Source organism: Elephantulus edwardii, unplaced genomic scaffold (genome assembly GCF_000299155.1).
Source record: "Elephantulus edwardii isolate Elephantulus edwardi_28Jun2011 unplaced genomic scaffold, EleEdw1.0 scaffold00093, whole genome shotgun sequence".
Classification (NCBI taxonomy): domain Eukaryota; kingdom Metazoa; phylum Chordata; class Mammalia; order Macroscelidea; family Macroscelididae; genus Elephantulus; species Elephantulus edwardii.
Window position 1 is genome coordinate 463,454 of NW_006399843.1, and position 24,163 is coordinate 487,616.

The window sequence follows — 24,163 nt, forward strand, 5'->3', positions numbered from 1 at the left end:
GACTCGATGGCACATAACAACAACAAGTTATGTTAGCATAAAAATAAAAAACTGTAGCACTGCTGCCAAGCCAAGTTATGTAAATGAAGAATTTAGTCTACTATACCGCACAATGTTTGAGGACTAAGGTACATCTGGTTTAGTCCATGATCTTTTCAATAACTCGCAATGAATCTGAAAGCTGGACAGAGGAACTGATTCATTTGAACTGTTGATGCATTCGTGCTGAGGAAGAGTACTGAATATAGGCTGCCAAAAGAACAAATAGATATGTTTTAGGGAAATTAAGGCCAGAGTGCTCCTTGGAGGCAAACATGACATCGCTTCATCTCAAATAGGCTGGGCATTTTGTTTGGCAAGGCTAGTCCTTGGAAAGGGACATCATGCTTGGAAAGGTAGAGGGTCAGAGAAGAAGATCCTCAACCAGATGGATGAAATAATGAGGATGCCACAGGATAGGGCAAGGTTCAGATCTGATGTTCACTGAATCATGATAAGCTGTATTCGACTCAATGGCACCTAACCCCAGTGATCCCACACCACCATTTACAGATGAGGAAAACATCACAGTCACAGAAAAGGACAGGTGAATCCACAAAAGTCTTATTAGATAGCAGTAATAGAGCAGGCAGGAGACTTCTTTCTCCAGAGTTTCTCACTATACCAAAAGCTGTTCAGAAAAAGAACAAGTGGAAGTGATTCAAATACAAATGAAATCTTCATTATAATGCAAGTAAGTGACTTTTTTTTTACTTTTTCATATTTTTTAATTTAATTTTTTAATTCATAATTTTCCCCCATTTATTCATTTTTGCACATTTTACTCCGTCTACCCCTCCCCCAAGTTTGCTTTTCTCTTTGATAAGAAAAAAAAATTTTTCATTGTTATACAATCTCCCCCGTCACCCCAGTCCACTTTATTATGTGTTTGTCTTTCTAGAATCTTGTCATGAAAATAATACCTAATCATATATTCCTTTTAAACAGTTCTCTCCCTCATTTGTTTCAATGCAGTATAGATTATCCCCTCTTTTCTTAGGTTCCCCTCAAATCCAGTATCAGTCCTGTTTTACAACAGTGGCACTATGCAGTATTTGTCCTTTTGTGACTGAGATATTTCACTCAGCATAATGTCCTCCAGGGTCACCCATTTTGAATAATATTTCATGAGTTCCCTGTTTTTCAATGCAACATAGTATTCCATTGTGTGAATATACCACAGCTTCTCTATCCATTCGTTTGTTGATGGGCACTTAGGTTGTTTCCAACACTCCTATTGTGAACAAAGCCACAATAAATAAGGGTGTGTATATATCTGCTTAGGTGGAAGTTCTGGTTTCTCTAAGGTATTTTCCTAGTAGTGGAATTGCTGGGTTAAATGGTGTTTCTATTTCCAATTTTTTGAGAAAGAGTCACACTGCCTTCCACAGTGGTTGCACCATTTTACATTCCCACCAACAGCGAATGAGGGTTCCAGTTTCTCCACTACCTCTCCAAGCATTTGTTGTCTGCTGCTCTGTTGAGTTTTACTATTCTTACTGGGGTGAGATGATATCTCATAGTTGTTTTGATTTGCATCTCTCTTAGAGCTAGGGATTTTGGGCATGTCTTCATGTGCTTGTTGGCCATCTGAATGTCTTTTTTGGTGAAGTGTTTGTTCATATCCTGTGCCCATTTTTCAATTGGATTGTTTACCTTTATCTTGTTGTGGTGCCTGAGTATTTTTTAAGTCCCTTATTGGACATGTCATTGCCAAATATTTTTCCCTATCTGTGGCTTCCCTTTTAACCCTATTGGAGAAGTTTTTGGATGTACATTGGGATTTGATTCTTAGACGGTCCTGTTCATCTATTTTATCTTCTCCTGGCTGTAGGGCAAGCGAGTGACTTTGACAAACAAAAATTTATTTCTTCACAGTTTCTTAAAACTTTGTCACGGAGTCAGAAAAATCTTGAGAGTTGACCCTGTAGTGGGTTTTTGGAGGCTGTAAATTGCACAGGAGAACATCTAGAGATCATGCTCTTTCTCCCTTGGAGTCACTAATGGAAGGCAGGCACTAGCTTCGGGTTAGCAGTGCAATGCCCTAGCCAATGGGTATTCAGAAGCTAGAAGCCAGAATTCGGAGCCTCGGCTCTCAGGGAAGGTTCACTGTCCATGTCAGTTCTAGGGGAAGGTCCTTGTTTTCACTTAGCCTCTGTTCCTCGCCCATGTGCTGTGTAATCTGTCCCTCACCTGGGCCTAATCTAATCCTTTTATATTTTTGGAGATTGCTCTGAAACATACCTACACTAATATAGCCTCATTACCATGACAAAGAAATCTCCATTTCCAAATGGGATTGCATCCAAATGCAGAAAGATTAGAATTCTAGCACATTTTTTTTGAAGGGACATAATTCAATCTATACCAGATGGCATGTTAAACATGTGAGTATTTAAATCAACATACACTAAACAGCTAGTCACCGCAGACAGACCCTTCTTATTGCCTGTGGTACTTTCTCAGAGAGAAATGGATAATTAGTTCCCTTTCCATGTCAAATGAGAATTGACCTTCTTAACCAAGGAGGTGGGGGAATGCAATTATTTGTTAATTTTAGCTAATATTTATAGTATTTGTTCTTTTATCTAGAACTGTACATGTAGATTTTCAAGAACAGATAAAGTATCATTCCTTCATTTAACAAGCAGACGGGATGCCAAGTTAAGACCTAAATGTGGAATACTCAAAATTAGCCATCACATGATAGGAGACCATAGGGATTGTTTAAAATGTCATTTAACAAAAAATTTACAAGAATGCATCATGCTAGATACACTAAAATTTAACTTTTTAATACTCCATGAGTTCATCTCCATTTTGTAGAGGAGAAAAGTGAGGCCCAGTAAAATACTAAATTCTTACAAACTGGTCAGTAACAGGGTAGAACTGAAGTCAGGAACCAGGGCTGTTCATACTTCCTTAACCACAATAGTATGAGGCTTCTCAGCAGTAATAACAATGTAAGTGTGCTTTCTTCCTGTCAAGGTGTTCTGGTGCACAGTGGTTCCACTTGGTTTCTAACTCAGAGGTCAGCAGTTTCGATCCCCTGGACACTCTTGAGGAAGAAAGGAGAGGCAGTGTGTTTCTGAACGGTTCTGGAAACTGTCTGGGATAGTCTACTCTGTCCTGATGGGTTACTATGATGCAGAATGGGCTTGATAATACTGAGTGTGGACTGACATTTTCTTCATACTTGCCTTTTTCAGGGAAGCTAATCATGAAATGCCAACGTTCCTCTGAGAAACCCTAGGCTTCAAGCAGGGCAGGGAGTATCAAGCCCAACACACAGTACTGAAGCTTTAGGGGCAGGCGATTAACCCTGTGCAGAGAGCTGAAGAAGGGTTATAACACAGTCAGTCCCTGATGAGGCAGCGGCCCCTTTTGCCAACGGGACAGTTTAAATTGAATCATAACCGCAAATAACAAATTAAGAGTACAGCTGGATGAAGAAATTAAATGGATGTGCTTCTCTGTAAGTGCAGAAATGAATTAACTTGACTCTGTGCCCAAAAGAAAGTGAAGAGACTTAGTATTATCTAAAGATTACCTCCCAGAATCCCATAGAAGAAATTAACACACTGAACCAGGAACAGACTGAATTGTTTTTAAGAAATATACAAAGTACCCTGGTAAGCACACAGTGATATGTGGGTCTGGGAAGCCTTTTACCTCATCAATGACCTTCATTTTGGCAAAACTGCCAACTTTGCCGCCTTATAAGTAACTACTGTCTCTTCTAAATTTTACAACTTTGAATAACATTCCTTGCAAGGGAATAAAGGGACCATGCAGGTTGCTGGCAATATTTACATATTAAATATCTATTTTGGCGTTCTTCTCATCACATACCTTGGCTCCTCTATGGATCTCTCAATTAAAACCTCAGAACACGCTGTGCAAAGCGGTAGGAATAAGCTGGGTGCAGAGCCAACTGGCATGCAAAACAGCACAAGGAACTGGGTTTGGCACAGGTTTTTTTCCCAAGATAACAAGTCAATATTGCTTATTGTGATTTGGAGATCTTAAGATTAAAAAAAAATCTTTAAAATTCAAAATTTTATTTATAACTCTTGTACCAAGAAACCCTATTTAGGTACACAAGGTTTCTAGAATTCTGAAAGAAGGCCAGTAACTTCCCTATCTCCTTTAAATAACATCAAACTGTTACTACAGTGATCACAGTCTCAGCATGAGAGGTGGTTAAGAGGTCATTCAGTTTCTTTCTCTTGCCATTTCTGGAAGGTTCACACTAAAGTACCATAAGCAGAGATGTTTTTTAAATATGTAATTACATTTTACACAGTCCTCGGTAAGTTATTCCTATTAATTTAAAGGTTGATAATTTATCATCTACTTCAAAGTAGTATTAAGATTATGCTGTTAACCCTACTGGATAAAAAAGAAAATGGAGTACTGAGGAACTTACAAAACACGGTGTGGGAGTAGCCTGAGATGATGATGTCAGGGTTTTTGTTTGCTTTGTGTGTGTGTGTGTGTGTGGGGCGGTCATTCACAATAGGAGTGGGCTGACCAAAAGGAAGTAGATGGCAGTGACTTTTCCAGACCTCCACTGCTAACTGACCACTACTCACTCATTCTTATCCAAATCCATATACGTGTCTAATTAGAACTTAGAACTTTGGCCAGATAGGAATCTCCTGGCATCTCTTCAGCTTGAGTGACTGAGGAAGGGAGGTCAATACTCCATGACTAAGAGAGCTCTCATTTCCCAGAGTCGTTCTAGGCATCCTTGGAAACTCAGCCCAGGGAAACCTCAGGAGTTGTTGAAATTTACCACGAATGAATCCAAAGGTTGTAATCCAATCTTGCTTCAGGCCAGACTTAGAAATGCAACTGCCTTGTTCAAATAAATTTAATATCAGAATCTAGTTGGCTTCTGGATTCTGCATCTCTCATCTCTAAGCTTCCATCTGCTGTCATCTTCAGAGTCACTCTACTCCAATACTGTGTTCTTGTTACTACTAACACAATAAATAGTACACGTATCTGTCACTTTGTTGTTCTCAGTCTACCACTGATTAGATATTGATACACCACTGATTATAAACTCAGGGACGACTGGAAGAAACACACACACACACACTCTTGCTGTTGTTGTTAGGAGCTTTGAGTGAGACTCATCATGACCCTACAACTAACAGATCCAAATCCCATCCCATCCTGTGACATCCTTATCATCTCTGTCACACTTGAGCCCATTGCTGTAGTCACTGTCTTAGTACATTTCATTGAGGTATACTCTCCTTTGCTGACCCTCCATCCTTCCAAGCACAATGTCCCTGTCAGATTCAAAATGGTCAATACCTGTCCATCTTAGCAAAATATCACACAGGATATCAAATTTCTATGTGCTCCATTTAATCTTTGACAACGTTCACTTTTTCTAGATTATACTTTGCACATTTCAAGTTCTAAAATATTAATGGTTGCTTATAGCCATTTCTCAGTTTGAGTCTTGCTATATCAGCAAGCAAATGAAGGTCCTTCATTGGGTGAAAGCTATACTCCAGCTTCATCATTGCAGTAGATTCTACTTTGAGGATGCATTTCTCCCAGCTATGGCTTGAGTACCTTCCAATCCGGGGAGATAATTTTCCTGTGAAATATTGGACAATGTTCCCCTTCCATCTAGAATGTTTTCCTGGCTTCATAATTCAGAAATGGATGGCCAGTCTGTCTTAGTCTGGAAGCTCTGCTGAAACTTATTCAGTATGGTGACCTTACTGGTGTTTGAAATACCGGTGGCATAGATTCCAGCATCATAACAACAGACAAGGCATCACAGCACAGCAAAATGACAAGTGGTGGTTCCAGAAATGCAAAGCCAGTTAATAAGATACTATTACTTTGCTGAATGTCTTCACAATACACATAAGTCTTAGAGATTGGCTCATGTTGTAACTCAAGAGGTATCTAATGATCCTTTTTAGGTAACTTCTGAGTTACCAACTTGAACTTTAGAAATACTTGTTGTTTCCTTTGTATAGCTGGTAAAAATGTTAAATTCTAATCAGGAAAGTTAAAATCATTTTGACTCTGGAAAAAGAAATTACTTGCTTCATAAAACAATTTCCTATAAGACTTCTTTAACATAGCAAACTCATTAACAGTTTCTAAACACATCATTTATGTAATCTCAGGAACACCATGTTATAGAGAGACAGTCAAAAGACAAATGCTCTCTTGAACAGTTGCTACACTAGGACTGAATCTCCAACTAAAACAAACAAATTTTCAATTGTTCCTAACAAACAAAAAAAAAAATGAAGAACTAATATATCACCCTTAAAGTGGGAATTTAAACATGATTAATAAAAAAATCTAATCCTATGCTTTATGTCTTAAAAATTTGTTTCACAATTTAGAGAGTCTGTCAAGCACAAATTTCTAACTTGCCATAAGTTCTTCATTAATATTACATCAGAATCACCTGTAGGTAATTTCTGAAAATCATGCAGACACCTATGTCTCATTGCAGGAGAGTGAACTACAAAGGCTTAGGAACCATGACTTGTAAGGTTCTTTTCCAATGCTGAGATCACATTACTTAAAACATATTGTGCACATTCAAGGTCTAACCATCTAACAGTTACATCAAGTAAAAGCATGCTTTCCACAAGACAGGTGAAGGTCCTGTTTCAAAACACTAAGCACTCATTATTGACCTAGAAAACATCATAAAAAACAACTGAAATGAAAACACGACAACTTTAACTTACATAAATACTTCCCTAGGGTTATTTTAACATAAAACTCTACACTTCTTCTTATTAATGAGGTAGGAATTTGGAGACCTGACTCTAATGTAAAGTGCCCACTAGTGTATAGGTAGACATGGGTAGGAAAGGGCATGACTATGTGTTATTATATTGAATTGCTTACCCAAAACAAATTGGTCTGTCTTGGAGAGGGTAAAACTAAGTTTCTCCTTGGAGGCTAGGATTTTGAAGCTCCACCTCAGTTTGGGCCTGTGGCCAGGAGAGATCAGTCCTTGGAGAAGGACATCATGCTCGGAAGGGTGGATGGGGAGTGCATGAGAGGGAGACCACGGATGAGATGGATTGATATAGTATCTGGGACGATGAGGATTGGTGTGTCAGAGTTAGAGAGACTGGCTCAGGACAGGGAAGGGTTCAGCGTTGCTGTACATAGTGTCACTGTACACTACAGGCAACTCAACAGCACATAAACACAGTAACATACTATGACATGTTTGGAAGCAGGAGTGGCATCCACTTCCTAAATAACATGCCTCTGGAAACTCTATGAACTCTGATAAATGTCAATAGTTGTAGAGGGGCTTCGGGCCATTTGTTCATAGGGTTGCTAGGATTCGTGCTCAATTTGAAGGCAATCAACAACAACAAACTCAAAGCAATCATAAATGGCATTTCTCAGTAAGTCAGGTAAGTATAACCATCTCCCCTTAGTGTAGCAGTTAATCTATACCCTTGGGGCTCATTAGACTTAATACCACTTAATGCACACACACAGTGAGAGAGATAGATACACATACACGTGCAGACACGCATGTATATATGGTGGTCTGGTCGACAAGGAGTTCTGCAGCGTTATTTCAGGTATTTAATACAACCACAGAAAGAAGTTGAAAAACGTTATTAAAATACTTCCTCTGATACACACTTTCAAGCACATACTTGGTGAATAGCAAGCTTTTTCCTTACTTGGTACTAGGCTGTTTTTGCAGGGCTTTGTCCAGAATAAGAGATGGAGCACTCCTCCTCCTTTCTGCTAGTGTTTTCATTTTCTGTTAAGAAGCAAAACAAAACAAAATGAAGACCATATTGCTTGTGATCAACTAAATACTAATTCTCAATCTGATTCAGTACGTTTCGTATCACCTTTTCTTGCCTATCAAAACTTCAAGCTCATTGTGGATGTAAACGACAACATTTAAAACAAGACTGTTAAGTGTCAAAAAGTATAGACAGCAAGCATTTTTTTAAGGTCTGAGAAGAAAAAGTTTAATTGTTGACCAGAATGAGATCAGCCCCATCAGAACCGCTATGACTGATCCCAACTATGAGATAGTGTTTTTTACGTGTTAGGGTCTATTCTACAGGCTTTTGTGTACTACCTCATTTCTACCAAAAATATTATCTGTGAAGTATTACTCTCCCCAAGCTGGACTTCACAGAAAAACAGCATTCAGAAAGACAGCATAAGGAAAGAAAATTCCTGTTAACGCAAAGGGACACTGACTAGAGTCATATTGTAATGATTAATAAAGCTTTAAAGTTTATTTCAAATTTAAATATTTACAGATTTGAAAAATCTTATTATAAATACAGATTTTTGCTTTAACTTAAAAAAGGGGTATAAAAAAAATTAAAAAGGCTATATGAAGAAAATGATCTTTTCCCGGGTAGTTTTATTAATCTAGAATCAACTGTCTAATTCCAATACTGTTTCCAAAGACCTAAAATTTGAGGTAAATAGGTTTTCTCAACTTGAATTATCAAGATGTATACTTTTCAAAGTTGATCTTATATATTTATATATAAGGATCATCTTATAGGTACCACCTGTAGCAGTTACAGGACTTTATAGAGGAACTGAATTATTAACATTAACAATGTTCATACTAAAACTAACATTAATAACAGACATGAATAAAATTCAGATTGTGTCATAAACACTATTTTCCCCTCTTGATACCCCTTTACCGTACTGTACCACCTGTGGACTTGGGCCACCATGCTTGGGGAAGGAGCCCTGGGGAGCATAACAGCTCAGCTTAGGTCACGGATCCAAACCCTCCAGCCTGTAACTGGCCTGATGGTAACCAGTTTGGATTTCTGTTTCTTTTTTAGCTGGCTTAGTATTCTCATGATTCATAATAAAATTGCTATTTTAGCTAGTCAAAGAAAATCTTTATCTTAACACAAGAAAAAAGGAAGAATCACGCAGTAAATAAGGGAAGGCAGAACTGCTTTAGCTCAAACTTCATTCTCCCCCAGGGATCTCTCTCAGGAAGAACACTGTCACCATTGCCCTGGCCTCAATGTTAACAGTGCCCTGGATCCTCCTGTCAGCTTTCTGTGGAATCTACACATCCAAATTGCCTTTAGCAAAACGGAAACGAAAATAGAACAACTATTTAAAACATTAATAAAAGGCAGGATATATAAGAAAAAAATACCAATTATTTCAGCTAGGAGGTCTTCTTAACTGTGAATCAGCTTCTAGGCAGGACAAATGACTAAAAATGTTTGTATGTTGTCTGTTTGGTGCCTTTCTTCTGAAGAGAACATACAGTTTGAATCAGATTCCAAGAAGAGTCTACAATCTTTTCCAGCACCAGTGATTTCAATAACCTAGTTTATAGAATACAGATCACAAACCCTTCCCACTGTTCTCACTCATTCCATCTCTCAAGGATATAATCCACAAGGGTCTAACCATCCTGAGGCTAGGGTGATGGCAGGCATCACAGAAAGAGGGAAATGTGGGGGCATCACTGAGAGAGAAATCTGGGAGACATTTGTGAGGGAAGCCGACTATTAAATTTAATAATAATAGTAGACCAAATGCTGTATCGGGAAATGAGGGAAGCTTGATACAAACTGAAGGCCACCTTGTGGCAATGGGCGTTCCCTAGGAGTTAACATTGTTCTTAGTTTGTGTCAAATGAACCCCTCCCTCTTGAGATTAGCATAAAGAGCAACTTGGCCTTATCTGTAAAAGACTTCACCATTATCCCTTGTTTTGTACTTCCTTGTGATTTTACTTTTATTATCTTATGATTCTAAATAAATACTCAGAGAAGCATGGCTTGATGTCTTCAGTCGAGAACTGCTGACCCCCTGTTTTATGCTCTCTGCTCTATCTCATTCCTGGCTGTTTGTCTCTTTATTAATAATTATAAAATTATTCTATTCTTTGGGACCCTCGGTCTGCAACACATTTGTGCTGTAAGGTCTAGCAAGCTTCTCCTGATGGGGAAAGTCTTGAAGATTTTATGAAGAGGAGTGGGAGTTTGGTCAGAAGTATTCCATTTTTTTTTTTTTTTTTTTTTAGGATTCTGTTTTACCATCAGGGCTGGGCTTGATTTCTGAAGTGTCCTTACACTTCTTTTTTCCAGACATGTTTTCAGCCTGAAATGGTGAAATCTGGGCTCTTTATCCTCTTTCATCTTTGACCTTGAAGGTCTGTCTGCCTCACCAACCACGTTGAGGCCACAGTTCTAAGTTGGCCTATTTCAGTTACTCCTAACCCTCGGACACTGCCGTCAGTGGAGCAAAGTCTTTAAACTACATCTTCAATAGTACATGATTGTTAGAATTGAGCTTTTTGGCTTCCTGGTTTATGAAAAACTTGAAAAGGGTCCAACATCAAAACAAAGCCATAAAAATAATTTAAAATATGAAGACTCTATGAAGGAAAAAAAGAGTCTAAGAAAAATGTAAAGGATCTGCAATTCTTCACATGGGAATAGTAATAATCTCCAAATTTTAGTAATAATGCTTACACTTTTTAGTTATAATACAGACAATATTAAGGGTCATTTAAAAGAAGAGGGAAATAAAGAAATGGGCTAAACTATAGAATGAGGAATTCAGGTTAATGTTAGACAGTGTTCTTTGAAAAATTTACAAAAGCTATGAGCTAAATTTTATAACAAATTCAGAGTTCAGGAAACCCCTGGCATATATTCCTTAGGAGTCTGTTGATGTCAAATTAAAGTCTTCTGATACAAAGAGATTTTTCAGAGACTGTCAAGTTGGAACTGAATCATGTATGAGCCTTCATCAGATTTTCAGAGGCTGTAAATCACACGAGAAGAGAATGTTCATTTTCCCACAGAACAGCTGGTGAATTCAAACTGACTGCTTTGAGTTGGCAGTGTAAGTATCTGCTAAAACAGAAGAACAGATAATTGAAGAAGGGTGACAAATTTCCTTCTGCAAGGGTGTTCTGAGAGGATCAATTATACACATAGTGATCAAATGGTATTTTCTAAGTTATAAAACAGTCAACTGTATGAAGAATTAAATGCTGAGTAGATCCCCTCATGCAGCTGGATTCAGATTCAAGAGAATGCAGTCAAACTAGCCATAGAACACTGTTTATACGTGAGGCCCTGCTGCTTGCACTGAGACTTAACTCTTCTACTCTCATGGGATATGCCACCACTCCTCTGTCAGGAAAGACTGAAGTTGTCAATGACTTCCTTTTCCTTAGACTCATGATCAAAATCTATGACGAAAACAGACCAAAACCCCCTAATGGTGTGTTAAAGAACAAAGATGCCACTTTAAGGATTACAATGTGCCTAACTAAAACCAAAGTATTTTCAATTACCACATATGCATTTGAAAGCTGAACAAAGAATAAGGAAGACCAAAGAAAAATTGATGCTATTAATATGATGTAGAAGAATATAATGAATATGCCATGGATTGTCAAAGAACACATACATCAGCCTTGGAAGAAGTACACAGAGAATGCTCCTTAGAAATGAAGATGGAGAGACTTCGCACCTACGTAGGACATGCTATCAGGAGAGGCCAGGCTCTGGAGAAGACATCATACTTGGTAAAAGCACAGGGTTAGTAATAAAGAGGAAAATCCACAATGAGACAGATTGTGAGAATGGCAAAGGAACAGGCAATGGTGTATTCCCCTTACCAAGCCAACTGTAAATTGAAACCAACCCTACGGTACTGAACCCCAATTATGGGATATGCAATCCAAGGCAATTCAATTGCCTCTGTGGGCCTCCATTTTCTACAAAATGAGAAAATCTGAGTAACAAAATCTCTTAGGTCTTTGCTATGTATATTCTTATGCTAAAGGTTTATCAAAGACTTGCTCTGGAGATCCAAGAAAATAAGCACCACACACAACAGACATTTAGGTATTAAAAGGATATGCTTCTTTTGAAAGTAAGGAAAAGTCTTAAAAACAGTGAGGATAACTGAGGGATTAATAAATAGATTAAGGTATTAATTCATTCAAAATGCACAAATCTCTTTTACTCAACAATTTAGGAAAACAAAGGGCCAATGACTTCAGAACAATCCTTTTGCTCTATTGCAGAATCTGTTCTCGGGCAATAAAGACCTAGAATTGGTTTTTGTTTATAATAGCTACATGAAAATACAATTCACCAAAATAGAAAGAAAATATCAGGGTTAGGGGGAACTATGAAAAAAGGAGATAAATAATGTGCACTACATTGAAACAGATGAAGGCAAGAACTGATTAAAAGGAATATATGATTTGCATGACAACAGTCCAGAATATGAACTGCATAGTAATGTGGACTGGGGTGGGAGTGGGGAATTACATACCAATGAAACAATTTTTTTTTCTCAAAAAGAAAAGCTGGGGGGTGGGGGAAAGTAGACAGGGAGGAAAATGTGCAACAATGAATGCATGGAAATACAAGTTCTCGAAAAACTTTCATTAAAAAAAATTAAAAATAGAAGGAAACTACTGATTCCTTTTAAATGCACAGGAGTACAGTCTTTTCATAACAGGTTGTTGTAAAGTTTATACCAGCTTCAACAAATTTCACAATTGTTCAGTGACAGGGAAAACGGATTTTTTGCTTCATAGAAACAGATTAGCCTGAAATGTGTACGGTGTTGTTAATTTTAAAAAAGTCAAAATACACTATCTGATTTTTCATCAAGAACATTCAGGTGTTTGATGGCCATACCTAGATGACTCAAAATAGTGGATGGCATTCTGCAGTGAAATATTGTTGAAAAGGTAACCTTCTTTAAAGTAAAACAAAACAACAACAAAAACCAATAGTCATCTATCGTCTAACTATCCATGAGTGAAATAATAAAATGTATAAAACATTTGGGGATGACCTTATTGACAGGATATTATTTTACCTAACCTTAAGCACCTAAACAAGAATTTCATAGGAGTTAAAAATAAAAGTCAAGTCGTTTCTATCATACCCACCTGCTCCCTGTCCCATGAAGATGGGAGAAGTGTTTAGAATAAGTTGTAAAACTGAATTTCTTTAGGTGTTGTCTTTTCACCAACAGCCATTTGCATTTGTTAGTGAGATAAAACATAAACACCAGAGAAAAAGCAGATGTTTTCTTTTCTAGGCAGTCTCAATTGCTGCTTCAGCAGGATTTTGCTCGCATGTGACATTAGTGATATTGTTCAACAATTTCCACAGTCTTTTGGATCACCTTTTTTTTGTGAATGAAGCAGTCAGTTGGTCAGGTAGCTGGCCTCCAGATTTCTTGGCACAATCTGGTGAGCACATCCAAGATTATTTCTGTTTGTTGAAATATGTCAATTGGTATTCCATCAATTCCTGGGGCCTTATTTTAATTCCTTTCAGAGCAGCCTGAACTTCCTCCTTTATTATCTTTGTTTCTAGATCTTGCTGAAGATTATCCAAAAATTACTAGAACAGTTCATTGACAGAAAACTGCCAGAAATGCAAGCTGCGTTTAGAAGAGGCCACGGCACTAAGGGTACCCACTGCCAATGTCAGATGGATCTTGGCTGAAAACTAAGTCCTAGAAGGATATCGATTTGTGTTTTATTGACTATGCAAAGGCATTTTCTTGTGTAGATCAAAACAAACTGTGGCTAACACTGAGAAGAATGAGAATCTCATCTCAGACTTGAATGTGCTCACGCGATATCTATACCTAGATCAGGAAGCTGTTTTACGAACAGAGCAAGGAAACACAGCATGGTTCAAAATCAAGAAAGGCATGCGTCACAGATGTATCCTTTCTCCATACCTTTTCAGTCTATATGTGGAACAGATCATTTGGCCTTTATGAAGAAGAATGTGGCATCAGGATTGGAGGAAGACTCATCAACCTGCATTATGCATAGGACACAACTTTGGTTCACTGAAACGGAGGAGAACTTGAATATTTGCAGGAGAAGGTCAAGGACTGCAATCATCAATATGGGTTGTATCTCCATACTGAGAAAATCAAGAATCTCAGCACCAGGCCAACTGACAGCATCATGACAGATGGAGAAAAGATTGAGGCTGATAAGAATCGCATCTTGCTAGGATCCACACTCTTGGCATCAGCAGTCAGGAAATCAAAAGATAAGTTACTTTAGGAAAGTTGGCTATCAGGCACCTCTCCAGAGTGCTGAAGAGCAAAGATGTAAGTCTAGAAACTAAAGTGTGTCTGATCCAGGCTGTAGTGTGCTCAATTGCTTGCTATGTTTTTGAGACCTGGACAATGACTAGGGATGACATAGGTACAATCAATGCCTTCTAGTTGTGGTGCTGGAGAAGAGTACTGAGCATACCAGGGACTGCCAAAAGAACAAACTGGTCTGTACTGCCAGGAGAAGGACATTATGCTTGGAAGGGTAGAGGGTCAGCGAAGGAGAGGAGGACCCTAGATGGACTGACATAATTATTGTGGTAATGAGGGCAGGAGTATTGGAAACTATAAGACTGACTCAGGACAGAGTAAGGTTCAGAGTTACTGTTCACAGGGTTGCTATGAGTTGTAATCTACTCTTTGGCAACAAATAATAACAAAAAAAACTCAACTGCTGCCATATTCAGTACTTCAGGTCAAAAAGCTTCTTTTGCCCAAGCATTTATAAACAGAGGACCCAACTTCAGATGAAAACAGCAATGTGATTTGTTTTCTTCTTTTATATTCATTTGTTGTGGTTAGGTGTCATTAAGTCGTATATGACTCCTAACAATTGTGTGAACAGATCTTTGTCCTTTTCTGTGCCTTCTTCATTATCTCTGACACACATGAGGAACATTGCTACAGTCACTGTGTCAATCCACCCGACTAGGGGTCTCCCTCCACCTTTCCAAGCATGATGTGCCTCTCCAAGCAATAGCCTCTCCAAGGAAGAGCCTCTCTGAGCAACATGCCCAAAGTTATATAAGATAGTAAGACAAAAATGTAGCAATATTAACAGATAATCTCTAAAATGCCTTCAATTTTAGTTCTTTTATTAAACTAGTGATATTAATGTTATACTCAACATCTCTGTGCTCCTAGTTCACAAGCTCATGTAACATTTTATATTTTATGATTTGCCTGCCTTCCTTTCTAGAGATTGGCGACTGCATCTGCTTTCTAAACTCCCTTCTCTCCACAATGATTTACTGAAACTACTCTGCAGCAGGCTTATCTGTACATTCCCAAAGCCTAATACAATGCCTGGCACAAACTATAAAATTAACAGAGACTGACCTTAAAATCATTCTAAAGTTCACCCATTTTCTACATTGCTGCCATAGCCCCAAACACAAACAAAGAAAAAAAGAAACCAACTCTTCAAGGGCTCGGCTATAATTGTGTCTATATAGGGAATAGTACTGACTGGAGCTTGTTGGTAACTATATCTTCTGAACATCATGTTCACATTTACCATCCCATCCATATAATTAACATATACTTGACAGTTACTGTTTTGTCCATGGAGTCGACTGGGACTCCTAGTAACGCTATGAACAGTTTACCTGTACCTTGCTCTAATGTGTGCCATCCTCATCTACTCCAACACACTTGAGCCTACTGTTCAGTCACTGTGTCAATCCATCTCATTGAGGATCTTCTTTTTCGCTGACCCTCCCCTTTTCTAATCATAATGCCCTTCTCTAAGAACTGGCCTCTCCTAACAACATACTCAAAGAATGTAAGACAAGGAGCAAACTGATTTCACTTTTCTAAAAGACAGATTTGTTTATTTTCTTGGCCGAATACTTGACAGTAAAGTTAAAAAAAATTATTTCCACAAATGATCCTGAAACAACTAGCTATCCACAGGTGAAAGAATAAAGGAGACCCTGACCTCACACCACACAGAAAAAGTAACTCATAACAAATAAAATACCTAAACATGAGCGTAAAAAATCTAATTATCTTAGATAAAAGTATATGTGTACACTTATGAATCTTTGTGATCTTGGATCAGGCAATAGTTTCTGAAATAGGTCACCAAAACCACAAGAGGCAAAAAAGAAAAGAAAAAAAATAACTGGACATCATCAAAATTAAAAAAGTTTGTGCTTCAAAGAATACCATTAAGAAGTGAAAGAACCAGCCATCTAAACTCCTCAACAAGAGAAGTGGTGCAGCCTATACTAAGTAATATAACCAAGTGTTTGTCCCATGTTTGCTGTGAGGCAAAACCTTCCAAGCCTGGTTCATAATCTGAATTTTGTCCACAAAATCAGAAGCTGGCTAGATCTCAGAGACTTTTTTTAACAATAATTTATCTTAGACATTTAGCTGATTATTGCACTTAAAATGCAAAAATAAAATAATTCTTTCTGTCTAAAGAAAATAAAGCTCTATAAGATATTTCTGATAGTCTCTTATAGATTATTTAGCTACACTTCTCCTTATATCTTCCATACTCCTTTTTTAGAGAGTTGATTATTTTCTTGTTACCATAGTTACTATTATAAAAATGTGTTGTCAACTGCGTTATTTAAAAATACTTGCAGGATCTCAGTCAAAAATGAGGGGGGGGGGAAGACAACCTACAAAATGGGAGTAAATTTTTGCAATAATACATCTGATAAGGGGGTTGTACTCAGATTAAATAAAACACTATTTATTATACCTTGATAATTTTAAAAGAATTTAAAAACTGGCAAAGTATCTGAGTGCATAGTTCTCTAAAGAAGAAATACAAATGGCCAAGCAGCACATGGAAAAAAAAAAAAAATTCAACACTATTAGCCAAGCTGTTGTTCGGTGTCAACCCATCATCTAGGTCTCATTGTGACCTTACAAACAACGAATCTGAACCCTGTTTTATTCTTTGCCATCCTTACTCTGTTATACTTGAGTCCACCCTTCCAAGCATGGCATCCCTTTCCAAGGAATGGTGCCCCCTAACAACATGCCTAAAGTGTATGAGTCAAAGCTTCATCCTTGTTACCTCTAAAGAGAACTCTGGCTTCACTTTCTCTGAGACATAATTGTTTGTTCTTTTGGCAGCCCATTCAGTACTTTTCTCCAACACCACAACTCAAAGGCAATGATTCTTCTGTCACCCTTAGTCTAACTATCAGATTAATAGCAAACGATAGAAAGGACCATGGCCTGAATCAGGTGCACCATAGTCTTGACACTGATATTACTACTCCTTAGTATTCTGGAGAGGTACTTGACAGCATCTCAATGAAATACCTGAAACATTAGCCAAAGGGAAATGTAAATCAAAACCAGAATGAGATAGTAGATGGCTGCTAGGAGATATTTTAAAACACAATGATAAAAAAAAAATAAGAACAGTTAACTAACTAGTTCCACAAGGACAAATACTGTATAAAACCATTATTGTAGAAGGAGTATAAGGATCCATGGTGGGGAAAGGGTGGAAGCAGAGGGATGAGGATGTGCAAGGGGAGGGGGGATTGATTAATCATGGAGTTGTACAATTTGATGTGTGGGCCAGGTGAGGGAAATTGGTAGAATCTGTACTGAAAAACAATGTATTCGAATTTTGTAAATAAACTAATTTAATAACTATTTAAAAAATCACTTAAAGAAACAGGACAAGAACAAGTGCTGCTGAAGGAGAGAGACAATGAATCCTCACACATTCTTCCTGGAAATGTAAAATGGTACAGCTACTTTAGAAAATAGTCTTTTGGTTCCTGAAATAGTTAAACATAGCCAGCAATTCCATTACAAATGAAAAAATATGTCTATATAATAACTGTTACTTGAACACTCATAGAAGCATTATTTAAACTCAAAATGGAAATAATGCTAATATTTATCAATTGGACATAATGAACAAATTATTATTTACCCATTCAATGGAATATTAGTTGCCAGTTAAAGAAAGGAAGTACTGACACATTAAAATATCTGTAGTAAAAGGCTATTGTTATGTGTCCTTAAGTTCAAATCAACTCTTAGCTGACCCTCCAGCATGTTTTCATAGGCTGTAAATCACACAAGAGGAGACTGTTCATCGGTCTCCAGCAGAGTAGCTGGTAGGTTCAAACTCTGTGCCTTGGGGCTAGCTGCACAATTCTTTACCACTAATCTACTAATGTTCCCTAAGTAAAAGGAGCCAATCACAAAATAATGCACATTGTATGGTTCCATTTATATGAAACATCTGTTGTCATGTACCACAAAGTGGGAGCCAACTCACAGCTGACCCTCCAGATGGCTTTCAGAAACAGTAAAATGCCCAAGAGGAGACTTCCCATCTTTCTCCTGCAGAGCAGCTGGTGGATTCCAACTGCATGTCTTTGGTACCATTAAGTCAACAGAGCCCCCTAAATGAAATGTCCTTGGGGTTGTTGAGTATTGTGGAGTTGGAGCGGACCCATAGCTGACCCTGGAGTGGGTTTTCAAATGCAGTTTAATTGCATAGGAGGAGACTACCTGTCTTTCTTTCCCTGGTAATTTCTTTGGAGGGCAAATTAAATGTCTAGAATAAGCAAATCTATAAAGTTAAGGGTGAACTGGTGACTTAGCGGTAAGGAGTTGCTCTGAGAACTCTAAGACTTGTGGTTCAAATCCACAATTTGTTTGATTACAGCCTCTGAAAATCCACTGGAAGGTTAGCTATGAGTTCATTCTAACTTGACTGCAAATAACACAGTGACTTGAATTAGATTAGTGGTTGTCTGGGGCTTGAGGAAATGGGAGGAAGAAACTGATAAGTGATAGATGAGGGCTATGACATTTTTTTCTGGGGGCAAAGAACAGATTTTAAGACTGATCACGCTGAGGTATGTTGTACGGTGCCATGACTGACTTAGTGACCCTATGAAAAACAGATCTGAACTCTGCCATAACCTGTGCCATCCTTATCCTCTCAACACACTTGAGTCCACTGTGGCAGCCACTGTACAAAACCACTTCACCTAGGGTCTTCTTCTATCTCTCTGACCCTCCACCTTTCCAAGTATGATACCCCTTTCCAAAGGAATAGTTTCTCCTAACAACACACTCAAAGTATGTGAGTTTTTCCATCCTTGCCTCCATACAGCACTAGGACTGAACTTTCTCCAAGACATCTGTTCCTTTGCCAGCCCATAACTGTGAGTACTGCTTTCCAACACCACAGCACGAAGGCATTGATTACTGTCATTCTTATTCACTGTTCACTTCTCAGATGGATAACAGGTGACTAGAAAAAGTATTGCTTGAATCAGGTACACCTTAGTCTTTAGACTGACATAAATTCTCTTCGAGACTTTGAGAGGCCCCTAACAGCTGACTTTCCTAGTGCTGTATGTCTCCTGATCTCCTGACTGCTGGTACTAAGGGGGCTGACTGTGAATCCAAGCAAGATGAAGATAATGTCAATCTTACCTCTCTGCATCATAATGTTATCTATTGGCCCCATGGTGAGGATATTTGTTTCCTTGATGTTGAGATATAATCCAGATTGAAAGCTGTAGTCTTTGATCTTCTACAGTGTTTCAGGTCCTCTCGACTTTCAGCAAGCAAGACTGTGGTCATGTGCACAATATATTTTGTTGATGAGCTTTTCTCCAATCCTGATGCTACACTCCTCTTTACAAAGTCAAGCCTCTCAAATGATTTACTCAGTATACAGACTGAATAGGTCTAGAGAAAGGATACAGCCCTGAAGGACATCTTTCCTGATTTTAAACCATGCAGTGTTCCCTTGCTTTGTCTGGACAACAGCTTCTTGGTCTGGGTATAGACTTTATATGAATTAAGTGTTCTAGAATTCCCATTCTTAAATGTTTGTCACAATCCACACAATCAAATGCCTCTGCGCAGATTATACGCAACTGTAAATAAAAAGTCATTCTACACTTTTAATAGGGTGGACTGTATGGTATATGAATGTTATCTCCCTAAAGCATTATTTTAGAAAGTTAATTTATAAAATGACTAAATTACTAGGCTCTGTGCCAGAAAACTACTAAAAGACTGAACTCCAGAACCAGAAAGTATAATTTTTTTCACACATATAAAAATCTTATATAGTGTAATATATGAAAATGGCAATGATCCTTTCTCTCTTGCCCAATGTATTTTTGTAGAAAATGTTTCATATGGTTCTCCATTTCAATCTCTCGGAAATCTGATCCCTGTCTATTATGGTTTGCCCCTCCCTGCCCAAATCTACTTCCTCCACTGTCAACCACCCAGTGTTTTCAATTCTACACTATCAAGAACTGAGTAAATAACACTGTCTTTATCTGAGACCTTAAAGTGATCACATGGTCTGTCTTCTGTGGGAAAATGAAGGTGTTAACAGGTAACTGAAGGGAAAATTTAAGTTTTGGCTTTTTAAAAAAATTTGCAACAACTCAGAAAATATTCTTTGCATGAAAAATCTCTAAGTAGATTCTCACTAGAATTTCAACTCCACTATTAACCAAAGGACAAGGTTAATTTAATATTATTGTTGTTGTTATATGCTGTCGGCTCATCCGGGACTCACAGCAACCCTATGTACAACTGCCCTGAAACCGCCTCTATCCTGTAACAACTTTATTGTCTCTGCCACAGCTACCCCATTACCCCAGTCACTGAGTCAAGCTATCTCATCCAGGGTCTTCCTCTCTTGCGCTGTCCCTTCATCCTCCCAAGCATGATGTCACTCTCCAAGGACTGGTCTCTCCTTGCTACATGCTCAAAGTATGTCAGATGGTGCCTCGGAGTCCTTGCCTCCAAGGAGCAGCCTGACTTCACCTTCTCTAGGATAAACTTGGTTTTTTTCTTCTAGTAGTCCATAGTATATTCAGTACTATGCTCTAGACACCACAGCTCAAAGGCATCAATTCTCGTCTATCATCCCTAGTAACTGTCCAGCTTTCTGTCGCATAGCAAGAAAGGAGGAGGAACAGTTGTATTAGTAGAATCTTTCAATTTGAATCTGTTCATTTTTGGTGCCCATGATAATTGTTATGTGCCGTAGAGTTGCCTGCCTTGGCCTGAGCCAGTCTCACTAACTCCAACACACCTACCCCCACTGCCCTAGTTAGTGTATCAATCCATCTCATCCAGGGTCTCCCTCTCCTGTGCTGTCTGTCCGCCCTTCCAAGCATGATGTCCTTCTCCAAGGACAGATGCCTGGCCATATGCCCAAAGTAAGAGCTTCAAAGCAGAGCTTCAAAATCCTAGCCTCCAAGGAGAGACCTGGTTTCACTCTCTCCAAAACAGACCTATTTTTTTCTTGGCAGTCCATGGTATGTTCAAGATCCTTTTCCAGCACAACTTGAAGGCATCTCTATCTACATCTATAACTAAGACAGATACAAAGAGATGGGCTGGATTAAAGACTTCCATTACAGGTAAATTGTAATTTTACATGATGTTTTTGCTCTAGTCCTATTTTAAGGAGGAAGAAAAGACTAAACATTTTCATTAACTTTAAGTAAAATGGTGCAGAAGTTACTTTTAGACATTTAAATTTAGTATTAAAGTAAGTGTTGAAGAAGAACATTTTTTTTTTTTTGGAGGAGAACATTTAAAGAGCCTTAAAGTTTTAAGGCTAGGAAAAAAAGCATTCAGTCACATTTATGAACTAGCTTATTAAAATTTAACCATTATCTTAGTTTATCTTAAATAATATACTCAGGTACATTTATGTGAGCTCTGCTGGCCTAGTGCGTAAGCAGTTGTGCAGTCAACCCACCAATAGGTGGTCCAACTGACCAGCTGTCCTGTGGGAGAAATACAGGCAATCTCCTCCTGTGTGATTTATAGTCCTGAAAACCCACTTCAGGTTCAGAAATGAGTTGGTTCGGACGCAATGGGAAAGAGCGTGAGAAAGCAACACATATTATGCACTGAAACAGGTGTTGCACACTTAAGAAAATAACATTTGGGAGGCTTTGCAGGGTTTGAAAAAAAAAAAACAAAACAAATCAACCAATGCTTGTTATTTTTGTGAACATATGAGTAATCCATTCGTGGCTAGTCTGTACAATTTGGTAGCCAACTAACTGTTTCTTGCTTTTCCTTCAAATCTCAAACACTTATAATAAGGAAAATACATGAACTACTGCACCTTGATTCTGGGGAGTTCTGGTGGCCAAAAGGCAAGTGATTAGAATCCATCATTTGGTTCAAAGAAGAAAGATGGGCAATCTCCTCCCAGGTGATTTACAGTCCCTGAAAATTCACTGAAGGATCAGTTATGAGTTAGTTGACCTGACGGCCAACAACAACACCACGTGAGTTTTGGCTTCCAGAGCTAAAGCTTCCTGATATTGCTAGCTTGGTTTGTGATGAGTATGATCTATTTACTCAGAAATTACTGTATCCAGACTGACTTTAGGCATTTATTATCAAGATATATATTATTCTTTTCTTCTGAGATTTAGAAACAAACTCATTTTTCGCTATTTTTCTTTTTTCCATAAGGCAACTGACTCTGAAATGTAACAGTAAATTTAGGGCTTCGATATGTTGTACAAAAGGTCATTATGTTTGGATTTGGAGTCAGCACCTAACGACGATAATAATGAAATTGCAAGGACACTAGACTGGAACATGATGCTGTTCTGTGCCAGAGAGTAGACTATAAGTCAGAGTGACCCTATGAACAAGAGCTCTGAACTCTGCCCTATACTGTGTCATCCTCACTATCTCAACACACTTGAGCTCACTGTTAAGAGTCACGGTATCAGTCCATCTCGTTAAGAGTCTTCCTCCACCCTTCCCAGAATGCTGCCCTTTGCCAAGGACCAGCCCCTTATTACAATGTCCCAATAATGGACTTTAATTCTAGTCTATCAATCTACCATTTAATTTCTCAGCTATCAATCTACCATTTAATTTCTCAGCTATCATGGTATAAAACCAACCTTACCAAACACAATGGTGTCCCAGTGGCATAAATTTGAAATGCTAAGTAGATCTGCTCCTGTAAAGATTACAGCCTAGGAAACTCTCTAGGGCCGTTGTACTTGGCCCTATAGGAGGGCTATGCTTCAGCACTGACTTACTGGCTCACACCACCAGCATCCTCCACCACAGAGAACCAGGCAAGAGTATAAACATATTTAAAAAACAAACAAACCCAAAACCTGAATTCAATAGCTTCGTGATAATGTGGCATATATATAATAACACATTAAAAAAATGCATCAATATTGCTGTTGTTAGGGTACCATCAAGTCAATGGTGACTCACAGCGACTGTTTGAACAACATATCCAGACCCTGCCCTATCTTACACTGTCCTCATGGTCTCTGTCATGCTCAAGTCCACTGGGGAAGTCACTGTGTCAGTACATCTTGCTGAGAATCTTCCTCTCTTGTGCTGACATTTTACCTTCCCCAGCTTGATATCTCTCTGTAAGGACTGGCTTTTCCTGAAAATATGCTCAAAGTAACTGACTTTTAAGGACTTGTTCCTACTGAAGATATCCAATGCAAGATTTGTGAAGAAATAAATACGAGGATATCAGGCCTTCTCCTATGCACCACTCTTTGTTCCTCTGCCTCTAACCCAACCCACACTGGATATTGAGGTGAGGCACCTGAGAATCCAGTGTGGGCTGGGGCAGCGGCAGAGGAACCTATCAGCATGAACCTTCCAATGGCTGGGCTTTCTTCCGTGGCATGTCAAGAGTCCCTTTCAGACACATCCTCAGGTAGGCAGAGCCTAAGACTCTCTTAGTACATGCTTTCACTACATTTTTCACATTACATACAAGTGCAAAATGATATTATTTGTACAACCATAGCACATCATGATAAACAAGCCCTCTACCTGCTCCAGTACTCATCTAGCAATCTGAGGATGAGGCTCTGAATGTATCAAACATACAAGATACAAGTAATGGTTATGAAAGTGCTGCCCTACCACTACCCTTTCTTCATCCAGAGGGCAAAACTACTGTGGGATTTAAAAAAAAAAAAACCAAAAAACACCAAACACCCAACAACCTTAATTTAAAAAAAATTGTCAAACAAGTATAAAAAACAGGTCCAGGTATATATAGGGAGCTCTACTGGCCTAGAAGCAAGAAGCTGACCTGCAATCCTGAAGGCATGTGGTTCAAAGCCACCCGCTGCTCTATGGTAAAAGGATGGGCAATCTCCTCCTGCACAGTTAACTGCCTCCAGAGGGTCAGCGATGGGTCCATTCAGACTCAATGGTACACAACCACCACCACCACC

General features: G+C 38.5%; 1 protein-coding gene across 1 annotated transcript in view; it reads right to left on the minus strand.

The window, feature by feature from the left end:
* ARHGAP20 (Rho GTPase activating protein 20) overlaps positions 1-24,163 on the minus strand; it is a 146,022-nt gene that overhangs the window by 116,126 nt on the left and 5,733 nt on the right. The window contains exon 2 of the mRNA XM_006890859.1: positions 7,749-7,831. Coding sequence (XP_006890921.1) covers positions 7,749-7,831 — 83 coding nt within the window. The remainder of the gene's footprint in view (positions 1-7,748; positions 7,832-24,163) is intronic.